Source organism: Anolis sagrei, chromosome 4, assembly GCF_037176765.1.
Source record: "Anolis sagrei isolate rAnoSag1 chromosome 4, rAnoSag1.mat, whole genome shotgun sequence".
Lineage (NCBI taxonomy): Eukaryota > Metazoa > Chordata > Lepidosauria > Squamata > Dactyloidae > Anolis > Anolis sagrei.
In genome coordinates this window covers 202439880-202462830 of record NC_090024.1, presented here as the reverse complement: position 1 = coordinate 202462830, position 22951 = coordinate 202439880, and the positions used below count along the sequence as shown (strand labels likewise).

At 40.0% G+C, this 22951-nt stretch overlaps 1 protein-coding gene across 1 annotated transcript in view; it reads left to right on the top strand.

Annotated features, from left to right (window-relative positions):
- Positions 1-22008, top strand: part of RSBN1 (round spermatid basic protein 1) — a 41437-nt gene extending 19429 nt beyond the window's left edge. The window contains exons 2-7 of the mRNA XM_060772600.2: positions 386-1056; positions 6087-6224; positions 6542-6684; positions 8196-8363; positions 14738-14846; positions 16682-22008. Coding sequence (XP_060628583.2) covers positions 386-1056; positions 6087-6224; positions 6542-6684; positions 8196-8363; positions 14738-14846; positions 16682-17041 — 1589 coding nt within the window. The 3' untranslated portion in view covers positions 17042-22008. The remainder of the gene's footprint in view (positions 1-385; positions 1057-6086; positions 6225-6541; positions 6685-8195; positions 8364-14737; positions 14847-16681) is intronic.
- The last annotated feature ends 943 nt before the right edge of the window (positions 22009-22951 follow it).

Below are 22951 nucleotides of genomic sequence, written 5' to 3'. Positions count from 1 at the left end.
AAATGATGAAAAATCAGTTCTACTTCAAAGTCTGTAGTCTTGTAGTACTTGTCTCTTCCTTGTTTAGTAAGACTTGAAACAAATGTTTTAATTTATTTGGCTTAAGCAAAAGCGGGGAAGAATTTGATATCTGAAAACTTAAAATCCATTTCCCAGTCTTGTTTTTAAAATCTTGAAGACATTTTCTTGTATTTTTTGAAACTTCACCTTTCCAAGGCAGATGCATCAATTTCCTAATCTTTTACATTCAGTCACTGAAAAATGCTAATAGTTTCCCACACTGGGGGATGGGACTGGATATAGAGCTTATTTCCGAGTGTCTCTGATTGTGTTTTTGGGTGGTTTTACTGCAACTATAGAATACTAATTTTCTTATTATTTCTAGAAAGCCGAGATGAAAATGGCAAGACCCAGAGAGCTGACAGTCTTATTGTAAAGAAAATAAAGAAAAAGAAGAAAAAGAAACACAGAGAAGACACAAGGGGGAGGCATCTGAAAATGTACAACAAGGAAGTACAGACGGTGTGTGCTGGTCTTACCCGTATCAACAAAGAGATTTTGACTCCAGGGGAGAATGATAAATTGGAAGAGAACAAGGAATCTTTTAGGTATCTAAAAGATGAACAGCTGTGTAAGTTGAATTTGGGCGTGCAGGAATATAGGATACCCCAGGGGGTGCAGTCTCCATTTACTACCCATCAGGAACATTCTGTTCGCAACAGCTTCTTGAAAACAGGCACTAAATTTAGTAATTTTATTCATGAAGAGCATCAGTCAAATGGAGGAGCTCTGGTACTTCATGCGTATATGGACGAACTCTCATTTTTGTCTCCAGTGGAGATGGAGAGATTTGCTGAAGAGTTTCTTGCTTTGACATTCAGTGAGAATGAAAAAAATGCAGCATACTATGCTCTTGCTATAGTTCATGGGGCAGCTGCCTACCTGCCAGACTTCTTGGATTACTTTGCTTTTAATTTTCCTAACACTCCGGTGAAAATGGAAATTCTTGGCAAGAAGGATATTGAAACAACCACCATTTCAAATTTTCACTCTCAGGTAAGAGAAGCTGTTCTAAAGATGAAGTAGAACATGAAACATTGCCATTTAACTAACTTCATAATCCTGCAGTAATGAGGAAAATACTCTGAGGGATTATCATAATGAAATCTGTGTCAAAGTCTGTGTCAACTGCAGCTTCTACTTGCCTTCTTGCCAAGCATCAAAACTTGATTTTCTTTCATACTGCTTGATTTTCTTTCATACTGTAAATAAACGCTACCAATTAGTGAGGAAACGATTAAGTTTGGGAGAGAGGAGCCACTGATTATTAAAAGGCTCTATATTAAAGGCTCTGTTTGTGTTGTGAGGTAATTTTTGTAGAGTGGATGCACAGAACGTAAAAATTAATGGAGATGAGGCAGTTTTAAAAAACCAAAGAGAACAAGTTTATTGTTAAACAAAGCGTATTGTTGCAATATGAAGATGTTAAGCTTGGCATATACTTGATGGTTACAATATGACTTGGTTGCGATACAATTCAGACTTTTGATGTTACAACTTATAAACTCTTGCTGTAGTGAAGCGCTTTATTATTCAGTGTTCCCTGCTGTGAATATTCTCACTGTTTGATCTATACTGGATCAAATCACTGATCTCCAGTCTTACACCGACTGGCGATCCTAAAAAGCCTCTGTTAGTTCTTTCTAACTAAAGTAATCTAACGAGGTTTTCCCCTTCAGCTCCCTAGCTGAAGAAATATTCACGAACACTAAAAAACTAACTCTACACTTCTTCACTCCTCAGAGTCTCTTCCCTGACTCTGCTACTCTCTCAGAGTCCCTATCTGACTCTGCTACTCTCTCAGGGTCTCTTCCTCCTGACTGCACCTAACTGTCACTTTCTAAACCTTTTTTTCTCTAAGCTCCTCCCACCTCCTCTTCTGCCCTGTCTCCATGGCAACGCATCTCTCACAGCTAGGCCGCTCCAGCCATAGGCAACCAATGTAAAACATAAATACAGTTATAATCACACCATTATAATAAACACTTCTGTACACATACAGTATACATTTAGATATTCAATCTCATATAGCAGTGCTTTTCAGTTGACCAACACTGGTTCATGACTCACCAATTGCTCGTCCCTGGATAATTCCCAGGGGGAAAAAAGGAAAAATCATAGACTGTGTGCTGAAATATGGTACCAGTCCCAGACACATTGCCAAAACTTATTGCTGTTTCTCTCACTGCCTAGGTGTCTGGGTTATCCATGCCATTTTCTGTTCCTCTCAGTCCCACCCACTGACTGCTACTGTTCTGTGTCATTTCATAGGGAATTACAAGCCCCATCATGCTTTTACATTCTTGCTTAGTTTCCTGAGGCTTGCAGTCCATATTAAAATAGCGTAAGGCAGCAAAAATAATCTGCAAATAGTAAAATTTGCAAAAACGAAATCCGCAAAAGTGAGGGGCCAATAGTACTTTGTTGGATCCCGGCCAGTACAATACATTTATTCAGTAGGCTGGACCGAAGGTGTCTCTTTCCTTTTCCTACGAACTATAATTTTGGTAATGCAAGCATTTTCCCCATCATACTAGTCTACAAGAATATTTTCTTAGTAAAATACTGCTTTTGCCATATGCTGTGCTCAACTGCTCTGTCAGCATGAAAAAAATCTTTGGAAGGTTGTTTTTTTTTCTATTTTTGTTCATAATGAAAACAGATGCTCAGAATTATGTTATGTGCTTGCCTCTGACATTTGAGTTTTTGAAGTCTGTATTGGTTAAGTCTTATTTTCAACACAAGTATTCCTCTGATTTTGGGGTGGGCCATGCAATGGGCATTGGTGCCAAGACAGAAAAAAACAACCAAGAAGTGATTTTCAGTTTTGCTCCCAGGTTCTTTAATGGTATATTTTTGAGGAGTGCGCGTGTGCATTTCCATTTTAATTGGAAATTAAATGTAATTTAATTTCTCAATGCTTTTTCATTGAGAAAGCATGAAAGCATGAAAAATGTGAGATTTAGGCTGTAAAAAGTATCTAGGAGGGCATACTTTACCAATTTCTATTTCAGATTATTCATTTTCAGATTTTGATCTCTTGTTAATAACACAAAATAAAATCTAGCATTTCTTATATTTAAAATGTCTGTTCAAAGCACCATGCTGTGCATAGTTTCAAGATTCAAGCTAATGAAACTAATTAAATTTTTATTGCAATTAGTCTCAACTTCAGTTAGTAAGTTTTGACATTTAGTCTTTAAGTGCATGGTATGCACAAATCCATTCTCTATTACTTTGCTTGACTAGTACCTAGCCCATGAATTCCACATGCTACTGCAAAGCCCATTCCAGTAACCTTGCCTAAATTAGAGCTACTGAGCTTATTTGTATTAGGGAAAAGAAAATCAGCTTGTTTGGCAACTGTTTCTTATTGTTACATGGGGTTGTCTGTACATTGATGCTATCCCTGTAGCAGCGCATTTTATTGGTCTGGAATGGAAAGGGATTTCAGGTTTTTATTGGTCTCTGCACTGAATAATGATTTGTGTGATATTATTCACTGGTAATAATGTATTGGGTATTCTGAAATTCAGCCTCCTCTCTTATATCCCATGAACCTGGATAGATGCCTGGAATTAAGATTTTGTTACTATAATACATTGCTAGGCTCAGCTTGTTGCCAAATGTAAAAGGATGAGCTACTTACAGACAGAGAAATAAGGAACATTTGTCTCTCATACAGTTGTTCAACTGTGTAAAAGGTCTTGTTTAAATTCAAGATCATGTGATTTCATATTGGATACTCTGCATGCAGATCATGTGCTTGAAGTTACTGGTATTTTATTTCATCTGTACCCAGCTCATCAGCCACAAAGGTTCTTATAGTGGCTTACAAATTGTTAATTTGACAGGTTCCTGTATTCAGACTTAATAAATTAGATATGATACACAAGGAAAAGGCAGTGTGGGAGGAGATTAAGTCTAGTAGATTCTCCTGATTCTTCTGTTCTCTCAGAGGCAGTGGCAGTTAGGATGGATGAAGGCCCTTTTATCTGACTTGGTGCCCAGATGGAATTGTGCTTGATTTTTCATCTTTCCATTCGAGGCCAGGGTTGGTGGCAGTTGGGATGGGTGGAGGGACTTTTATAGTCTTCTGGTCTTAGGTGTCATAGAGCTGTGCCTGGCTGTTCTTCTCACCTTCTCAGTTCATGGCAGCAGCAGTTGGGATGGACAATCGGGGATTGTCTGATTACCTTCTTCACATTAAAAGTTGTGAACATGAAATAGCAAATGATATTTTGTCTGGAGAATGTGTCATCTCATGTGACAATAAAGAACCAAGGACCGTTTTTCAATATTCTTTCTGCATTCTAGAACACATACTCTGAAAATATACTTATTCTGGAGGATTCAGGTAGTTGCTGTTTGAAGCAAAAACAAAACAAACCCTAGCATGGGCTGGATTGTTCCTATTTCCTAGCTTTTGGCTGAGAGAAATCACAGTCCAAACGTTCCTTTGAGTTATTCCAGGAATCAAACTGGTAGCCAGTAGAGCAGACATAATAGGGGAGTAGTATGATCCCTCTGATGTATTATTATTATTATTATTATTATTTATTAATTAATTTATTTATACCCCGCTTTATCTCCCCCGAAGAGGACTCAAAGTGGCTTAACATAATAATAACCTATACTTATGTCCTGCTTTTCTCCCTGAATGGGACCCAAAGTGGCTCACAACATTTTAAAGACAGTACAAACAACGAACACATATAGCAATAAAACCATCTATAAGAATGACATAAACATTCTAAAATAGTTTAATAATTATTATTTGTTAACATAAAAGCATAATCATAACCATTTGAAATATACAAATATACAAACATTAAAACAGTTTTAAATATAGACAGTATTTAAAAATTCCTAGTTAAAAACCTAAATCAGTTGACACTCTAGCTGCAGCTCTTTGTTAATAGTTGAAGCTTCTTCAAAAGCAGCCCCATATAGAGCATGTGTTACAGTAATCCAAATAGATTGTAGTTAGGGCATGTACCACCATGGCCAGATCCAGTGTCTGAAAGAACAGGTGCAATAGGCAAACAAGTTTTAAATGTGCCGAACTACTCCTGGCTGCTGCATAAATCTGGACCTCTATACTCAAAAGCTGACTCCAGGAGTATATCTAAAGTGTAGACACTTGTTTGGAACTAAGACAGCTTCCTATGGTTTAGATGCCACTGTGACATTTGGATGTTGACAGGGCTCCCTTTCTCTGCAATATAGTATGCATTTGGAATGATGATCTTTGGATTTTTAAAACCTTTACTTGTTTTCTAAGATTGATGTTGAGTTGGATGGATATTTAATGCTTGAATTATAACTGACTGAAAAACAGCTGTTTATTTCCTGACACTTTGGGATTTTTCTCAGTTATGAATCCAGAGAAGCTACTTAACTGTTTTAAAAATTCTTATGCAAGGAAAACAGGAATAGATTCTCTGTGGATTTGTTTCTATTGCAGGAGATTACAGGAAGTTATTTATTTACATGCTTTCATATCTAGTTGTGGATTTGGATAATCAAACCACTTTTCTTCCCCCATAATATATTTTAATTTTGGTACATCATATTTGACAAAATATCCCCAGCTTTTCGATGAAACAGGGCAACTTGTACTTCTTGGTTTTCACAAATGTGTTTCCAGTTCAGGGTATTCTTCTGTTTTTTTCCCCAGGGTGGTAAGTGCTATCATTTGGGTCCTTGCATCGTTTGCTAGTTTATGTGTGACACAGGGAGAGCTTATATTGTCTTGTTCTCTTAGAGCTTTAATAAATATCAAGTTTTGCTGCCTATTCTGGTTATATTTCTTAGTGCATGTTAGTCATGACTTTTCCTATAGAAAAGTTAGATTGATATGGCACTACTACAGTATTGTATGTATGTTTGTTCTCATATTCTTTTCATTTCTGTATTTGTGCATAATGAAATCTGTTTTGGGATATTTCACAGTGACATAGCAAACAGCAGTAAGTAGTTTAGTGCTGTGATATACAAAATATTTTTATTTGATATTTGTATAGGTCAGTCGAACATACTGCTGTGGAACCTACAGAGCAGGTCCAATGAGGCAGATCAGTCTTGTTGGAGCAGTGGATGAAGAAGTTGGAGACTATTTCCCAGAATTTCTTGATATGTTGGAAGAATCTCCATTTCTTAGGGTAAGAACTAACTTTTGCTTATTTTAATTTATTCATTTTATCTAAAACATTTATAGGAAACTTGTTTAATTTTTAACTGACATTAGCACTGTGGATGAGCATTTATAACCTTACTATGTGACAGAATAGTTAAATAAGAGAGAAAAGCCCTGAGCGAGAATACTTTTACCACATAACTGAATGATTTATCATGCTCAGATATTAGAAGTGTAGTTCTATTAACAAAATCTGTGTAGAGATTTATTTTTGACAAAGATTCTCTACAAGAGGTCAGCAGTTTGTTTTATTTGATTTAGCTTTTCTTTTGTGGTTTACAGATGACTTTGCCTTGGGGTACTCTTTCTAGTCTCAGACTGCAATGCAGATCGCAAAGCGATGATGGGCCCATCATGTGGGTAAGACCAGGCGAACAAATGATTCCAACAGCTGATATGCCAAAGTCACCATTCAAACGGCGAAGGTAATGCAATCTTTTTGAAGGAAAGTTTTGGGAAGCCTAAAGCCCTTATTTTGTATCTCTAGTGTTTAATTCAGTTAATTATATCTTGAAAATAGGAATGAAAGGGTTCTGGCACGCATTACAGAAATAGATCCATGTTATCTTCTAACTTTCCACATTTTTTCTTCTGTCATGCATATCATTATAAAGTATTTAGAGCAGACACCTACTTTAGTAAAATGCCATGTATAGTAATTATGCTATAAACCCCCCAAATTGGGTTTGTAGTCCTTTTTGCCCCAAACATCACAATTTAAAGTGCTTGATGCTTTATGCATACATGGTTTATCATTGTATGCATGTCATTCACATAGGAGACTTAACTTGATAGTAGATCTAAATTCTGCACAGGCTTACTAATGCAGTGGCTGCAACATTTTTCTGAAGTTAAAGTCATATGTATTGCAGCAATTATCAGTTCTCAGCTTGTAGTCCCTTGACATTGTTGGACTATAACTGTCATAATCCCTGGGAGTTAATTGGGGGGCGGTTGGAGTTGAATTGCAACAATAGTCGGGAGAACCCAAACTACTGAATCCAATAATCTTATCTTTTCATTTTCTTCCAGAATTTATTTTACATAGTTGTAGTTGCATATAGTAGAATATACTTCTGTTTTGAGTACCCATTATAAAATTAAGGCTTGAACAGTATCCTTGAAATTTATTTGCAGTGCGACCCCTGTATCCACAAAACCAATTCCCACAATTTCCCATACCTATGTTTAGAAACTGTATTTATAGGCATTCCTAGATCTCCTAGGTTAATTCTATGGTATGCCTCTGCCAGATGGTTATCATGGAGTCACAGTGGAGGACCTAGAAATGTTAGAAAGATTCTCCCTCGAGGCATTTTCTCGATCTTCCAATGTGAATTCATGGTATGCTTCCACTAAAGGTTGTTCCTTTGAATGGGGTTTACTACTATCTGCGGTTTCACATTTCCATCATCAGTCTAGGAATGTATTTCCTGTGGACATGTGGGTCATACTGTATTACACTTGAGAATTTTTTACAGGATAGAACATACAAAATTCATAAGGCAATGCTAAATGGTGAACCTTTAAATGGTAAGATGTGACATAGTTTACTGTTTAAGATTTGGGATTTATGTATGTGAGAAGTAAAAACTTGCCTTATGTGTTATATTTTTGTAATTGAAAAATAAGTAGTTTTCCATAGCACTTGATGTTAAACAAAATATTATTGGCAATGTAAAATATGATCCAATTTAAAGAATGATTGCGTGGACTTCAGCGATTTATTAGTGAAATTTGTGGCTTGCAACCATTTTTCTCTTTCATATTAGATTACACTAAGTAAAACTACAGTTGAATTCTACAATATCAAAACAGTGTCTTATACACCCATTCAAAAGATTCTGTGGAAGGGCTTTCATTTTTAATGTAAAATTTGTATTTTCTCTCATACTCAGAATTCTAAAAGCTTTCCCCCTGTTTTCATCTTTCATAGATCAATGAATGAAATAAAAAACCTCCAGTATCTACCTCGGACCAGTGAACCCCGCGAAGTTCTCTTTGAAGACAGAACAAGAGCACATGCTGATCATGTTGGGCAAGGGTTTGACTGGCAGAGTACTGCAGCTGTTGGTGTGCTTAAAGCTGTCCAGTTTGGTGAATGGTAAGCACATTGGTATATCTTGTAGCAAATTATAATATATGTATATTCTGTTCTGTAGCCAGAAATCTCATGGCAGCATACAATAAGATCAATGTTAACCATTGAAAAGAATTTTGAATGGTAAGACTAATTTAAATTGACTAAATGTATTAAGCAATCTGACAGGTAAAAATTAAATGTTTAAAACCAATTAAAACATTTTAGCACAATTTAAACAGAGGCACTTGGTCTGTTTTTGTGGCCTTTGCAATTCCCTGGGGTCATAATTTTTTTCAAACTTCTTTATCAAAAAAAGTGTTGCCCCAAAGTTCTGTGTTGCTTCCAGTTGTTAAAAAAAAAAAAAGACCTGCTTGGGCCTAAAGTGGCTCAGAGGAATTTAAAAAAAAACTTGGCAAAAATACTCCCTTTGCCTCCTAAGGGAATTTGGGGATAATTTTAAAAATGGCTTGGGCGTTCCTCTAAGTTCTTTTGGGAAGACAGTATGATCCATAACACCCAATATTTGCCTACATCTTATTTAAATCATGCATACAATCAGATTTAGATTAAATCGACTGACTACAAAGGCACTAGCAAAAAGTCATGTTTTATTTTGTACTGGTTTCACCAGGATTGCCATCATTGGGTCTCTGCTTTGGTAGACAAGGCTCTCGCCCATGTTCTCACTCAGTGTGTTAATTTGATGTTGTGGACTTGTATTGGGGAATGTGCTCTTCTTGGGGAAACCTTATTTTTGATATTTTAAAATAAAGATTGATCTGGTTGATATAAAGGCAGAGCCTGTTTGCTGGAATATAGTTTTCCATGTTTTAGTTGAAAATGGGGAAGAAGTCAAAACCATGTGGGGCTGTATGCAGCTGACCCATGCATGAGAAGAAATCCTAGCTTTCTAGAGTAGATTTTGGAGGTATGTGGAATATGTTGTTGAAACCCACCCCTCCATTTTCCTGGCAGCAGATCACAGTTGAATGATTCCACTGCATTCATTTCACAGCTCCATTTCCTGAAACAGGATTTTTCATGACCTAGAAACATGTGGCCTTGGGATAGGTTTGTGCATGGTTGATAATGGGTGGACCTTCAGTTGTTGTCCTGGAACTCCTAGTAGTCTTAACCATTGGCTATGCTGCAAGTCCAACAACATTTGGAAGTCTACATAACTCTCCATCTGTGGTTTGGGGAATATAGGTGAAAGCAAAGAGGGCATAAGCTAATAAGGTAGAAAAAAGAGGAATAATAATAATAATAATAATAATAATTATTATTATTATTATTATTATTATTATTATATGTTTATACCCCAATTTATCTCTCCCAAAGGAGACACTAAGTGACCTACATTAAAAGTAAAGGTAAAGGTTTTCCCTTTCTGGCATGACTGCATGGAGTGCCATTACTTTCCTGCTGGAGCAGTACTTATTGATCTACTCACATTTGCATGTTTTCGAACTGCTAGGTTGGCAGAAACTGGGGCTTAACAGTGGGAGCTCACCCCACTCCCTGGATTTAAACTGCTGACCTTTTGGTCAGCAAGATCACAGCTCAGCGGTTTAACCCGCTGTGCCACTGTGACTACACAATTTAAAGCATACAAATATGTAAACATTAAAACAGAATTAGACCTAACAGTATTAAAATTCACAGTTAAAACATATTCAAAGCTAAAAACCACAGCAGCCCCTGACTTGATCTTAAAAACCTTCTTTAAAAGCCTGCCTGAATAAGAAGGTTTTAGCCTGCTGCTGGAAAGACAGTAGGGAGGGGGCCATTCTGGCTTCCTTGGGCAGGGAGTTCTAGAGTTGTGGAGCAGCTACTGAGAAGGTCCACTCTTTCATTCCCACCAACTATGCTTGAAATGGAAGTGGGACCGAGAGAAGGGTCTCTCTTGAAGATCTCAGGGCCCAGGCAGGTTTGTACAAGGGAATGCAGTCTACCAAATAACCTGGACCTGAACCATCTAGGACTTTGAAGATCATCACTAGCACCTTGAATTGTGCCCAGAAACAGACTGGCAGTCAGTGGAGCTGCTGCAATGGGGGGTTGTCCGCTCCCTGTAGCCAGCCCCAGCTAGCACTTTATGAACTGTCCCATTGTAGTAGTCGGAACATCAATTACCATCTGTTTTGCTGCTACCCATGTGGTCCCCTGCCCCCATTTGTGTATTGTTCCTGTTGCTTTTTTGTAGCGGAGGGGGCAGAAGGGGTGGTGTTCTGGAGCCTGTGATTGAAGATGTGGTGGGGAGGGGGGAGGAGGGGGAGGGGGGATGTTGGCAAGAACCTATAAGCCTAACAACAAGTGTAGGAGAAAGGGATCGTATGGCTCGGAACTGCGGCATGGAGGGGGGGAGGTGTTCCACTAGCCGAGGGGCCCCCATAGAGGTCGTGGTGGGAAGGAGGAGATGCGGGAGAAGGAGACCTCGAATTCGGCTCAATTCGGACCGCTTATCTAAATTGACTATTCCCAATCGGTCTCCTAAGGTAAATTGGTGTAACCAGGTGAGCGGGCCCTCTGGCTTGAAGGTGGTGCTGTTGAACGCCAGGTCTGTCAACGGAAAGACATCTTGGATCCAGGATTTAATCCTGGAGGAGCGGGCAGATCTGGCGTGCATCACGGAGACCTGGTTGGATGAAGCGGGGGGCGTAAACCTCTCCCAGCTCTGTCCTCCAGGTTTCTCCGTGCAGCACCAACCAAGAGCCGGAGGACGGGGAGGCGGTGTCGCAGTGGTCTATAGAGATTCCATCCATCTAACCAGGAGCCCCATCCCGCAGACCACAAATTTTGAATGCGTCCACCTGAGGGTGGGTGACCGGGACAGAATAGGGATTCTGTTAGTGTACCGTCCACCTCGCTGCACTACAGTCTCCCTACCTGAGCTAGCGGGGGTGGTCTCGAGCCTGGCGGTGGAGTCCCAACGGCTTCTTGTGCTGGGGGACTTCAACATCCACGCCGAGGCAACCCTCACAGGTGCGGCTCAGGACTTCATGTCCGCCATGGCAACCATGGGGCTGTCCCAACGAATAACTGGCCCCACCCACTGTGCTGGACACACATTGGACTTGGTTTTCTGTCAGGGATGGGAGCAGAGTGGCGGTGTGGAGGAGTTGTCTATCTCTCCGTTGCCATGGTCCGACCACTTCCTGATTAGATTTAGGCTCACTGCGCCCCCTAACCTCCGCAAGGGTGGAGGACCCATTAGGATGGTCCGCCCCAGGAGGCTAATGGATCCGAGTGGATTCCTGACGGCTCTTGGGGAGTTTCCCGCCGCCGCGGTAGGTGATCATGTCGAGGCCTTGGTCGCTCTCTGGAATGGGGAGATGACCAGGGCTATTGACAAGATCGCTCCGGAACGTCCCCTCTCGAGTAACCGAGCTAAACCAGCGCCTTGGTTTACTGAGGAGCTGGCAGCGATGAAGCGAAAGAAGAGGGTTCTAGAGAGCGTGTGGCGCTCAGACCCAACCGAGTCAAACCGAACACGGTTTGTGTCCTTTTTAAGGGCATATGCCGCGGCAATAAAAGCCGCAAAGAAAACTTTCTTTGCGGCCACTATTGCGTCTGCAAAAAACCGTCCGGCGGAGTTGTTTCGGGTTGTCAGAGGTCTTTTAACTCCCCCTACTTCAGGTGGGAGCCCTGACAACTCGGCAGCGCGCTGTGAAGCATTTGCTCGGTTCTTTGCAGACAAAGTCGCTTTGATCCGCTCTGGGCTGGACGCCACATTAGATGCAGTCTCTGTGGATGTGACACAAGCACCTGCTTGTCCGATTTTGTTGGATTCTTTTCAGTTTGTGAAACCCGAGGATGTGGACAAGATACTTGGAGGAATGAGACCCACTACGTCCATCCTAGACCCCTGCCCATCCTGGCTTCTGAAGGAGGCCAGAGGGGGGTTGGCCGAGTGGGTAACGGTGGTGGTTAATGCCTCCCTTCGGGAAGGCAAGATTCCAGCGAGCCTAAAACAGGCTGTTGTAAAGCCGCTGTTGAAGAAACCATCACTTGACCCCACTAAATTGGACAACTTTCGGCCTGTTTCCAATCTTCCCTTCTTGGGCAAAGTCATGGAAAGCGTGGTGGCCTCACAACTCCAGGTATTCTTGAGAGACACGGATAATCTGGATCCGGCACAGTCTGGTTTCAGACCGGGACATGGTACCGAGACGGTCTTGGTCGCCTTAGTGGATGATCTGCGCCGGGAGCTAGACAGGGGGAGTGTGTCCCTGTTGGTGCTCCTGGACCTCTCAGCGGCCTTCGATACCGTCGACCACAGTATTCTTCTGGGGCGCCTTGCAGAGATGGGTCTTGGGGGCACTGCTTTGCAGTGGCTCCGGTCATTTCTGGAGGGTCGTACTCAGAAGGTGTTGCTGGGGGACTCCTGTTCAGCGCCACAGCCGTTGATCTGTGGCGTTCCTCAGGGTTCCATCTTGTCCCCCTTGCTGTTTAACATCTACATGAAGCCGCTGGGTAAGATCATCCGGAGTTTCGGGGTGCGGTGTCACCTGTACGCAGATGATGTCCAACTCTGTCACTCCTTCCCACCTGCTACTAAGGAGGCCGTCGAAGTCCTGAACCGGTGCCTGGCCGCTGTAATGGTCTGGATGAGGGCGAACAAACTGAAACTAAATCCAGACAAGACAGAGGTACTCCTGGTCAGTCGCAAGGCCGAACAGGGTATAGGGTTACAGCCTGTGCTGGACGGGGTCGCACTCCCCTTGAAGGCGCAGGTTCGCAGCTTGGGTGTGACCCTGGACTCATCGCTGAGCCTGGAGCCTCAGGTTTCAGCGGTGACCAGGGGAGCATTTGCACAGCTTAGGCTCGTGCGCCAGCTGCGCCCGTATCTTGGGAAGTCTGACTTGGCCACGGTGGTACACGCTTTGGTCACATCCCGCCTCGACTACTGCAACGCTCTCTACGTGGGGCTGCCCTTGAAGACGGCCCGGAAGCTTCAGCTAGTCCAACGCGCGGCAGCCATGTTGTTAACGGGAGCAGGACGCAGAGAGCATACAACGCCCCTGCTGTCCCAGCTCCACTGGCTGCCGATTCGCTACCGGGCCCAATTTAAGGTGCTGGTGTTATCCTACAAAGCCCTGAACGGTTCCGGCCCAAAATACCTTGCAGACCGCATCTCGGCCTATGAGCCCACGAGGGCCTTGAGATCATCCGGGGAGGCCCTTCTCTCGGTCCCGCCTGCCTCACAGGCACGTCTGGCGGGGACGAGAGAGCGGGCCTTCTCGGTGGTGGCCCCCCGGCTGTGGAACACCCTCCCTGTTGAAGTTAGACAGGCGCCCTCCTTGATGGCCTTTCGTAGGGGCCTGAAAACATGGCTCTTCGAGCAGGCCTTCAACTGAGTGTATCTTGAAACGACACTGGAATGAACTAGGACTATGAATTTTGGCTATGACCCCAGGACTTGACGAAGCGGATTTTTAGTATAAGTATATGTTATGTTTGTATTGTCTGGTCTGTATTGTCGTGATTTATTGTACACTGTTCTTTTTGTTGCTGTTCACCGCCCCGAGTCGCCCTCGGGCTGAGTGGGGCGGTCAATAAATGCAATAAATAAATAAATAAATAAATAATAGCAACCTGGCGGCAGCTCTTTGGACCAGCTGAACTATAGTAGATCGAGAAGGGATGTAACTAAGGCATGGACCTCTGTGGCCAGATCTGGCTTCTCAAGGAATGGGCACAGTTGGCACACAAGTTTTAATTGTGCAAGAACCCTCCTGGCCATCACTGATACCTGGGCCTCCAAGTTCAGTGCCAAGGCCAGGAGGACTCCCAAACTGTGGACCTGTGTCTTCAGGGGGAGTGTAACCCCATCCAGAACAAGCTGAATCCTTATTTCCTGATCTGCTTTTTGACTGACCAGGAGTACCTCTGTCTTGTCTGGATTAAGTTTCAATGTTTTTGCCCTCATCCAGTCCATTACTGATGACAGACACTGGTTTAGGGTCAGGACAGCTTCCTTGGCTTTAGGTGCGGAGGAATAATACTGTTGGGTGTCATCAGCATGTAGGTGGCACCATACTCCCAAAACTCCAGGTGACCTCTCCCAGAGGGTTCATCCTGTGAACAATGAAGAAATGGAATATAATTATGGCCATAGACATTGGTATGAAAGGCAAGGCACATAGCTTCTTCTGCAGTGCCTGGGGTTGTAAACAGCTATAAAATGCTCAGTTCTTGTGGGTTTTTTCGGGCTATATGGCCATGTTCTAGAGGCATTTCTCCTGACGTTTCGCCTGCATCTATGGCAAGCATCCTCAGAGGTGAGCTATAAAATGGTATATATTTATAGCAGTAATTGAGCATAGCTCAGTTTATGCTGTTTTCACAGATATAATTACACATACTGAAGTAGTTTTAAACTCTTTCTCTAGGAGTGACCAGCCTCGTATAACCAAAGATGTAGTTTGTTTTCATGCTGAGGATTTTACTGATGTAGTTCAAAGACTTCAGTTGGATCTACATGAACCTCCAGTCTCACAGGTAGTCTGTGCTCCTTTGCTGAATCTTAAATTTATTTACAAATGGTTTCAGTGTATGAAGTTGTTAGTTGCTGCTATTTTTATTTTTGTTATTTAGCTATGTGACAAACATGCATTTTATTTTGCTAAATGTTTATCAGAATCTGCCATGTTATATAAATGAACTTTGAATGCCTTGCCACCAATCGCGCCCATCCATTCATGCATCACAGGTATTGCAGCAATGTGTAAAGCAGTATTTACTGCTTTGTGTTAGCAACACTTAGAAAACTTGCTAAGAAATACCTTTCTTAGAAATAACTTTGTTCAGGAAATGCACTATATCCATGCTATACTTTTGTATCCACAGTTATATAATTCAAATAATAAAAATATTTGTACCCTATGAAAAGTGCATTCACAAACTCCCTTCCACAGCCTCATTTGAGTTCTGCATGAACTGATTTTCTGAAATGTTATTGGTAGGTGTATCTGCTTCAAAGTAGAGTCTTAACTTTAAAGTATATTTGCACACTTATAGCAAGTAGGCATATTTTAGTACTTGATTTTAAAGGCTTCCCTGTTTCAATGCTTTTGCATTGTGCAGTCCTGAGTCTATTCATATCAGACATTATGTAACTTAGAATCATGTGAATTAAAATTAATATCCAAAGTGACGTATCATTATTAAAGATTCAGGAGCTGTGGTGGTTCAGTGGGTTAAACCCTTGTTCTAGCTGAACTGCTGACCTCAAGGTCAGAGGTTTGAATCCGCGAGACAGGGTGAGCTCTGGTCTGTCAGCTTCAGCTTCCCATGAAAAGCCTCACACAGGATTGTAACACATCCAGGCATCCCCTGGGCAGTGTTTCTGATGGAAAAACAGCAGAAACACTGCCAATTTTCTCACACCAGATACACAGTACAGCCCTTCCAGCACTGAAGCAGGCTAAGTGCCAATTTCTGACATGATATTTAAAAAAGCAAAGATCCAACCTGGTAAATAGTGAGGCGGAACATTTTAGAATTTCTTCTTCCTGTTCTTAAATTTATTTTCTTGCTTTTAAACACACAGCATTTATTCTTACTTATTGATTCATTATTTGTGTCTTGGGTAGGGTGTTGTTCTCACTGCTGCTTTTTAAAATGGAGCGCATGTTTGTTTAAATAATGCCAACAGAAAGACCTTGAACTGCTTAATGTGTTTCTGGGCAGCCAAATCAGATGATTTATGGAGGGCATGAATCTCTTGTTTCACAGGGCTATTTTATTAACAAGGCTGGGCTAAGAATTGTGAATTGAGAGGTGGGAAACTGCCAGTCATAATGGGGACATACTACCTTCGGAGTGACCCTGCATCTACACTTCACCCAGGCCACTACTCCCAAATTTTGAAGGGTGCAAAACTATTTCTATGTCGGAATTTGATAGGAGGGAATCCTAGTATCAATTTTGTCACATTTTCGTGATTGTTCCACTCCCATTTAGGCCTGTAGATGCCTTTTTCAATCCAGAAAGTGATTGGAAGCCTATAGACCAGTTTGCTCTCACCTGGTTTATACAGGTTCACACTTACCTTGGCCTAGTATACTATCACTATTTTGAAATCTAAACTTCTTGCTTTCTTTTATAATAGCAGATGCTTTTACTTGCATAACAGACATTTCCTTCGTTGTACAGTTGCAGCTCCAATTCAAAATAGGTTTTGTCTATTAAATATTAAGGCTGCTTAGTTTCCTCAGTTTTTAATATCAAATAATAAATCTAAAAATTAGTTCTGGGCAGAACTTGTGCACTGCAGCTAAATGCATGTTTTGGACTGGAGATATGTATTACCTCTCATTTATTTTCTCCCTCAGTGTGTTCAATGGGTCGATGAAGCCAAGCTGAACCAAATGAGACGAGAAGGGATTCGCTATGCTAGAATTCAGCTTTGTGACAATGACATCTACTTCATCCCTAGAAATGTCATTCATCAATTCAAGACAGTTTCAGCTGTCTGCAGCTTAGCTTGGCATATAAGACTCAAACAATACTATCCTGCAGGGGAGAATTCTCAGAGTACAGATAGCATTTCAAATATGGACAGTACCACCCGTAACGAGATGTTATCAGAAGAAAATCAATGCATGCTTGTGAAAGAGGAGCCTGAGGAAGTAGGAAGAGATGTGCAGACAGCAACAATACCACCGCCACCGCTGTTTTCATCTCTCTCATGACTTGTCCTGCAACAAGATAAGCTGATGGTTCAATCTCTTCCAGTTTTTTAAAAAACTAGAACCATATAAGCAGCGCAGTCCCCAGGATGATCATATGTGCTCTCTTGTGTGATATGTATATAATCATATACATTTTTAAAACTGCTTTTTAAAATTTTGATGTGAAGGTATAGTTTTATAACTGGGTTATGTTTTATTGGAAATATCTTGCCTATAATTCTATAACAAAAGGTGACATTCCAAAAATGTCAGGCATATCTTTTTTACACAGATTATGCAAAATTAGAGTTGTATTTTACTCCCTTAGTGCAGCATGTAGTAGTGGACTACACTTTTTGTGTATTTTTTAAAGGAATGAGGTAATAATTCAATATCTAAATATAGTTTTTTTTCCTTTTCAGAAACATCAAATATTTATCACTTGGTAAATCTGAAACTGCTCCATCTATTTATCCTTTGCTTTCAGAATAAAAGGGATGGTTTCTGTTGAGGATTCACAAGATGACTCTCCCACTCTATTAATGGTGTGAATGAATGAGAGCACAGCACTTTTAATGATCCATTACATTTATTTGTGTATGTGTGAGAGATTTTGAAAGCCTGGTGGAAACTTAAGTTACCAGCAAAGTAGATGTTCAGTGCTTACCAACACACATCCATAATGAAGTTAGTGGCAGAGTATATGATCTTGTTGAATTGTGATGACGACTAATCTAACACTTCCCATGCCTCTGCTTTTAATGTTCGTGGGAATGTTGCTTTTTAATATCTTCCTTGACTGCATAACAGAACACTAGTGTCTAATGAAATTAACTGTTGGCAGTCTCTCCAAGGAAACTGCCGTCTTTGAGCACTTTAAGGCTTTACAGTGTTCTAACGAAGCTGGTGGCTTGTTTAATGCACATCAAGCATATGAGAGGAAACCATCGGCTCCTTTCTATTGATGCACTTAATCCAATAGTGTAGGCTAAGGTATATACATTGGTTGTCTTTACTGTCAGAAATTCTATATTGCCAGTTCACAGGTTATCACAAATGGACTGATATTTTCACATATAAGTCTTGGGTACCCTAGTGCCGTGTTGGAAGTTTAAATAGCACATCCTGGTATGTTCAGTGTCAATAACTAACACTGTTTATCAGTCACACAGTATTTCCCAATAATAACTATAATCAACTTTCACTCGTTTTCTGTATACAAAATTATATTTATTTCTGGTTCTAGAAGAATCGGGCCCCCAAATTATAGGATGTCAACCTCATTAAAGTGCAATCAAAATTGTTAAAAATGCAACTTGTAGAGTAAGGGACAGATCTGGAGCACTACATCAATGCAAGTAGAAAAAGAAGCTTTGTTTATTTCAATGCATCTTTGATATCAATTCTTTGGAAAATTTTGCAAATGTTAATCTGTTTATAATAGCAATTACTTTGTGCAATATTGTTTTGTGTAGATTATATGCCTATTAGCATCTCTCGACAGAGGGCACACTTTTAAACCAATAGCAAAATAACCAGAAAACATTGCAGTGATTTAGGTAGAACTGTATTACTCCTGATATATACATGTATATGTATTGTCTTTGGTACATACCTGAAGACGCATAGAAAATATTTCAGCTTAAAATGAATTTTCAGATTGGAGTAGTGTTGATTTGTAATGTAATCTGTGTAAATACAGTGTTAGGATGAAAATCTTTCTACAAAAAGTATTGTGTTTTTATGCAGGAGTGTAGCTTTTTATCTTAACAAAGAATTCTAGGTTGACCAATACTGGTTCAGAAATAACCTTTGTGTACTCTAGCCTTTTCCACTTTTTTTAAACTCTTGGTCTAGAAGAATTTTCATGTTTCAGTGGTCTATTTAAAGTAAAATTCTTCACAGGCAATATGAGTGTCAGCAAATCATTTAGATTTGACCAATCCCATATTTATTTTTGCATTTCTTTTTCATTTTACTAGTCTTCCAAGCATTGATTTCTTCTCACCCATATGTTGTATATGGCCATTTGAAGAAAGGCGGCTTAGCTTTCTCTCTTGGACGTTTCAACTACATGGACACCTGTCACCTGAAAAGACAGCACTGTGTAGAAACCGCTCAGGAATCGGAAAACATGGGAAAGGCTTCACAGCTGAAGGAGAAGTTATTCATTGGTCAGCTTTTCCTGTCTTGAAATAAAACTTCCAAACCAACAAGCTTTATAAAGTAGCAACATGTACACTCATATCATTTAAGAAAGGTATAGTGCAACATTAATTTTTGCCAATTAACATGCACAATGCAGGTTGAATCCAACCTTGTCTGTTGGTAAATAGAAGGGATCCTTCCTTTTAGCAGGAAAATCCAGTGGAGGCTACGTGCTAGAAAAAGGAAGTAAATAATTTCCATTACTTCCCTCATTCCTTTTGCAGGCCCAGTGTTATGTCCCATAACACTGTTCTGGATGGTTCACCTGTCCTCTAGAGCAGCTTTTCAGACAGTTATAAGGGGAACAGGAGTTGCTGAAATACACCCATCATCTCAACCAGGGTTAGCTGTGTTCTATTGAGCATAAGACTGGATTTCTCCGAATAATAAGTTGTCTTGCACGTTAAATTACAGCAGTATGAAGTAGCCTTTTGGGTTTTATTTTTCAGAACTAAAATTTTTAAGTTAGATGAAGACTCTTGGACCAATTTTCCATTCTTTTCTAATTAGAGTTGTTAGTATCAGAATTACGCTATGATGTGTAAATGCAGTCCTGCAGTATTTTGGATAAATGTGCTTCAAACATTTTGTTCCTGCTCACTTACCTTAATTTCACTTTACATGTATCTTTATAGAGCTATAATTTGCTGCATCAAGCATGAATTGTCACTTACTATAAAATTACAGGGCCAAGTACCAAAGAGTTCATGGACTTGTGCATACTCGCAAGGCTGGACTGAATTTTCTCTCCAGCCCATTGCAGAATATTGGAAAGTACTCCAAAAGTCCCTTGAAATTCTTTTGAGGGAAGTTGGGGCTGCCCTGTGAGAGGATGCTGGAAAAAACCTAGTACATGCACGCCCAGTTTATTTGTTTGGATTTCATAGAAGATGAGGAAAAACAGCTTGTAGGATTAACATGGTGAAAAATATGTCTGATTTGCATGGGATTTCTGAGTGAATAATAATGAAAGTCAACCATGGAACTTACTAAAAATATTGGTGACTGGGTTCCAATTGCCAAGACAACTCAGTTTATTTGGGGAACATCGAATCTTTAGTTCTTGGACAAGTAAAGAGATTTTAAATTTTAATATCTCAGGAACATGTTAGGAAATAAATTATATTGATGTGGAGATTACAGAAATGTATCTGCCAATGTAACTGATACTTCACTTAAAGCCAATAGGAAATTTCATTTTATGAGTAGTACAGTATATGATATACTTACAAAAAGGAATTAAATGAGAAGGCAGAGTTATATTTACATTTATTTTATTATAGGATACTATCTAGCTGTGAAGACATTTTCCCCATTCTGACTTCCATAATGGCTGAGTACTAGTTTTTTGAAAGGTAGAGAAAACATTTGGTCTTCCAGATACTGAACTGCAATTTCTATCTTCCCTCACCATTGTCTGTGTTGGGCAGGATTTATGGATAGCCACATGCACCCCATCTTTTGTTAATGTATTAAGTACATCCTGTCTAATGTTTTCATTACTAAAGAACTTGCTAAATATTAGCTCTCCCACAGATATGGTTCTTGCCTAAGGATATTGAGCAGCCCCTAAGTGGAAAATTTAGGGTTCTCTCATTTATTACACATCCTCCTTTTCCTTTGTAAAGGACCAAAGAAGAGTGATGTGTGTTCATTGTGTGTCTATATTTGGCCATTGAATCATTTAGCAAACTAAAAAAAAAAGGAAAATTAAATAATAAGTGAACTAAACTTTTAATATTCCCAACTTGTTTTTTTCCCCCCGGAACATAAGTGTCTATTTTGTAAATAACATGTTCTCTTCTGTGAAGATGGAACATGTAGAGGATTCAAGTGAGATTTAAGGGACTCTTGACATCTATCATATAGGTTTTTGCATACAGGAAAAGGGCTCTGGTTTTGCTAGTTTTCCTACACATGTTTGGAGAAAAGAGTGTTCATTTATTGTCAGAGCCCCAGGACGGGTATTTGTTTTTCTCATACTGCCATTGACATGCTTGAATTTATTCTGAGCATTAACCTTTCTTCACTGGGGCACAATCCTGTCCAGGATAAGCACCTCTAAATCCCATTGATTTTAAATCAAATGAACTTTAAATGTGATTAATGTTGGCAGGATTGTACTCTTCTTTCCTTGCAAATGCTGAGTATTATAGCCATATTGGTTGTGTTTGAAGATTGCTGTTAGCAAGGATATTTATCCTCCATCTTCTGAAAGCTTTCTACTGTAGATAAACATATTGGTCCAACAAACAACTTTCCAGTAACATTAAGGCCTTCCATTGATATACCTAATTTTAGGACCCAACAGCACATGTAGTCGAGAAGGGGCTTCTCTTAATATAGCACTTTCGATTCTGTCTAAGCAAATACCTATAATTAATATGTTGTATATACAATAGATTTGTGTAGTGTTTTGTGATTAAATTCAGTTTTGATTGGCAGCTAAGATATTTTTCTGTGGTTTTAATAATCTAAGGTCTTTGCATATAGAAGTTATGTACAATTGCCTGGAAGACTGTTTTGCTTTGTGTGGCCTTAGTATATTTATTGACATTTAGCAAGTGTTTTAAAGAGGTTTTTATAATAGTGTAAACTGGTGGGAAAATTTTAAGCCTCTCTGTGAATAATTCCTAACACAGTGCATTTCTTTTAGTAGCTGACTGTAAAAGCATATCACTGTTTAAAAGATATTTCTTTGTTTAAAAAAATAGTACAATGGAATGCATAGATTTCCCCCCTGTAAAGTATTTTTTTAATAAACAGAATTCTGATTTGTCCTTAATGAGAGATACTGTTGGGCAGAAAGCCCTATGTTGCACATTTGTGGGTAGGGTGGGAAAAAAACCAGGGAAACATACAGGAAGTTTTAACATATCTTGACTAGTCCGTTCTTTTGGATGGGAAGTGTTTGTTTTTTCCCATATTATTTGCCCATTATCTCATCCTAAATATTAAAATACCATGAAATTATGAAGATTGGTTCAAAGCCATGTGTATTACATGTCACTCACAGGAAATTTCCCTAATGCAAATGCATCTTTGTTATTATCTGATCTTCCAGTGATTCACTAATCTTACAAAAAAAGTTATTTGACAAAGTGCCAGTATGCCGATGGAAGCAGTCCAACAGGAAATCATTCAGTAACAAGAGTCGTGCCATTTAATAAGTCATCTGTAAACACTGATAAGTAAATAATGTTCCCATACCATTCCTCATGGAGTACCCTAGACAACAAGGGCCATCCAGTCCAACACCAATCTGCCATGCAGGAAAATACAATTAGAGCATTCCTGACAGATGGTCATCCAGAGGAGCTTCCACTGCACTCCAAGGCAGAGTGTTCCACTGTTGAACAGCTTGTACGGTCAAGAACTTCTTCCTAATGTTCAGGTGGAATCCCATTGCTCTGAGTCCTAGTCTCCAGGGCAGCAGAAAACAAGTGCCATTTAATAAGTCATCTGTAAACACTGATAAGTAAATAATGTTCCCATACCATTCCTCATGGAGTACCCTACTTATGGAGTACTCTTACTTATGACATCATTTCAGATATTTAAACATGTCTCCTCTCAACCTTCTCTTCTGCAGGCCAAACATGCCCAGTACTTTAAGATGCTCCTCATAGGGATTCATGGTCTCCACACCTTTGATCATTTTAGGTGCCCTCCTCTGGACACCTTCCAGCTTGTCAATATCTTTTTTGAACTGTGGTGCCCAGA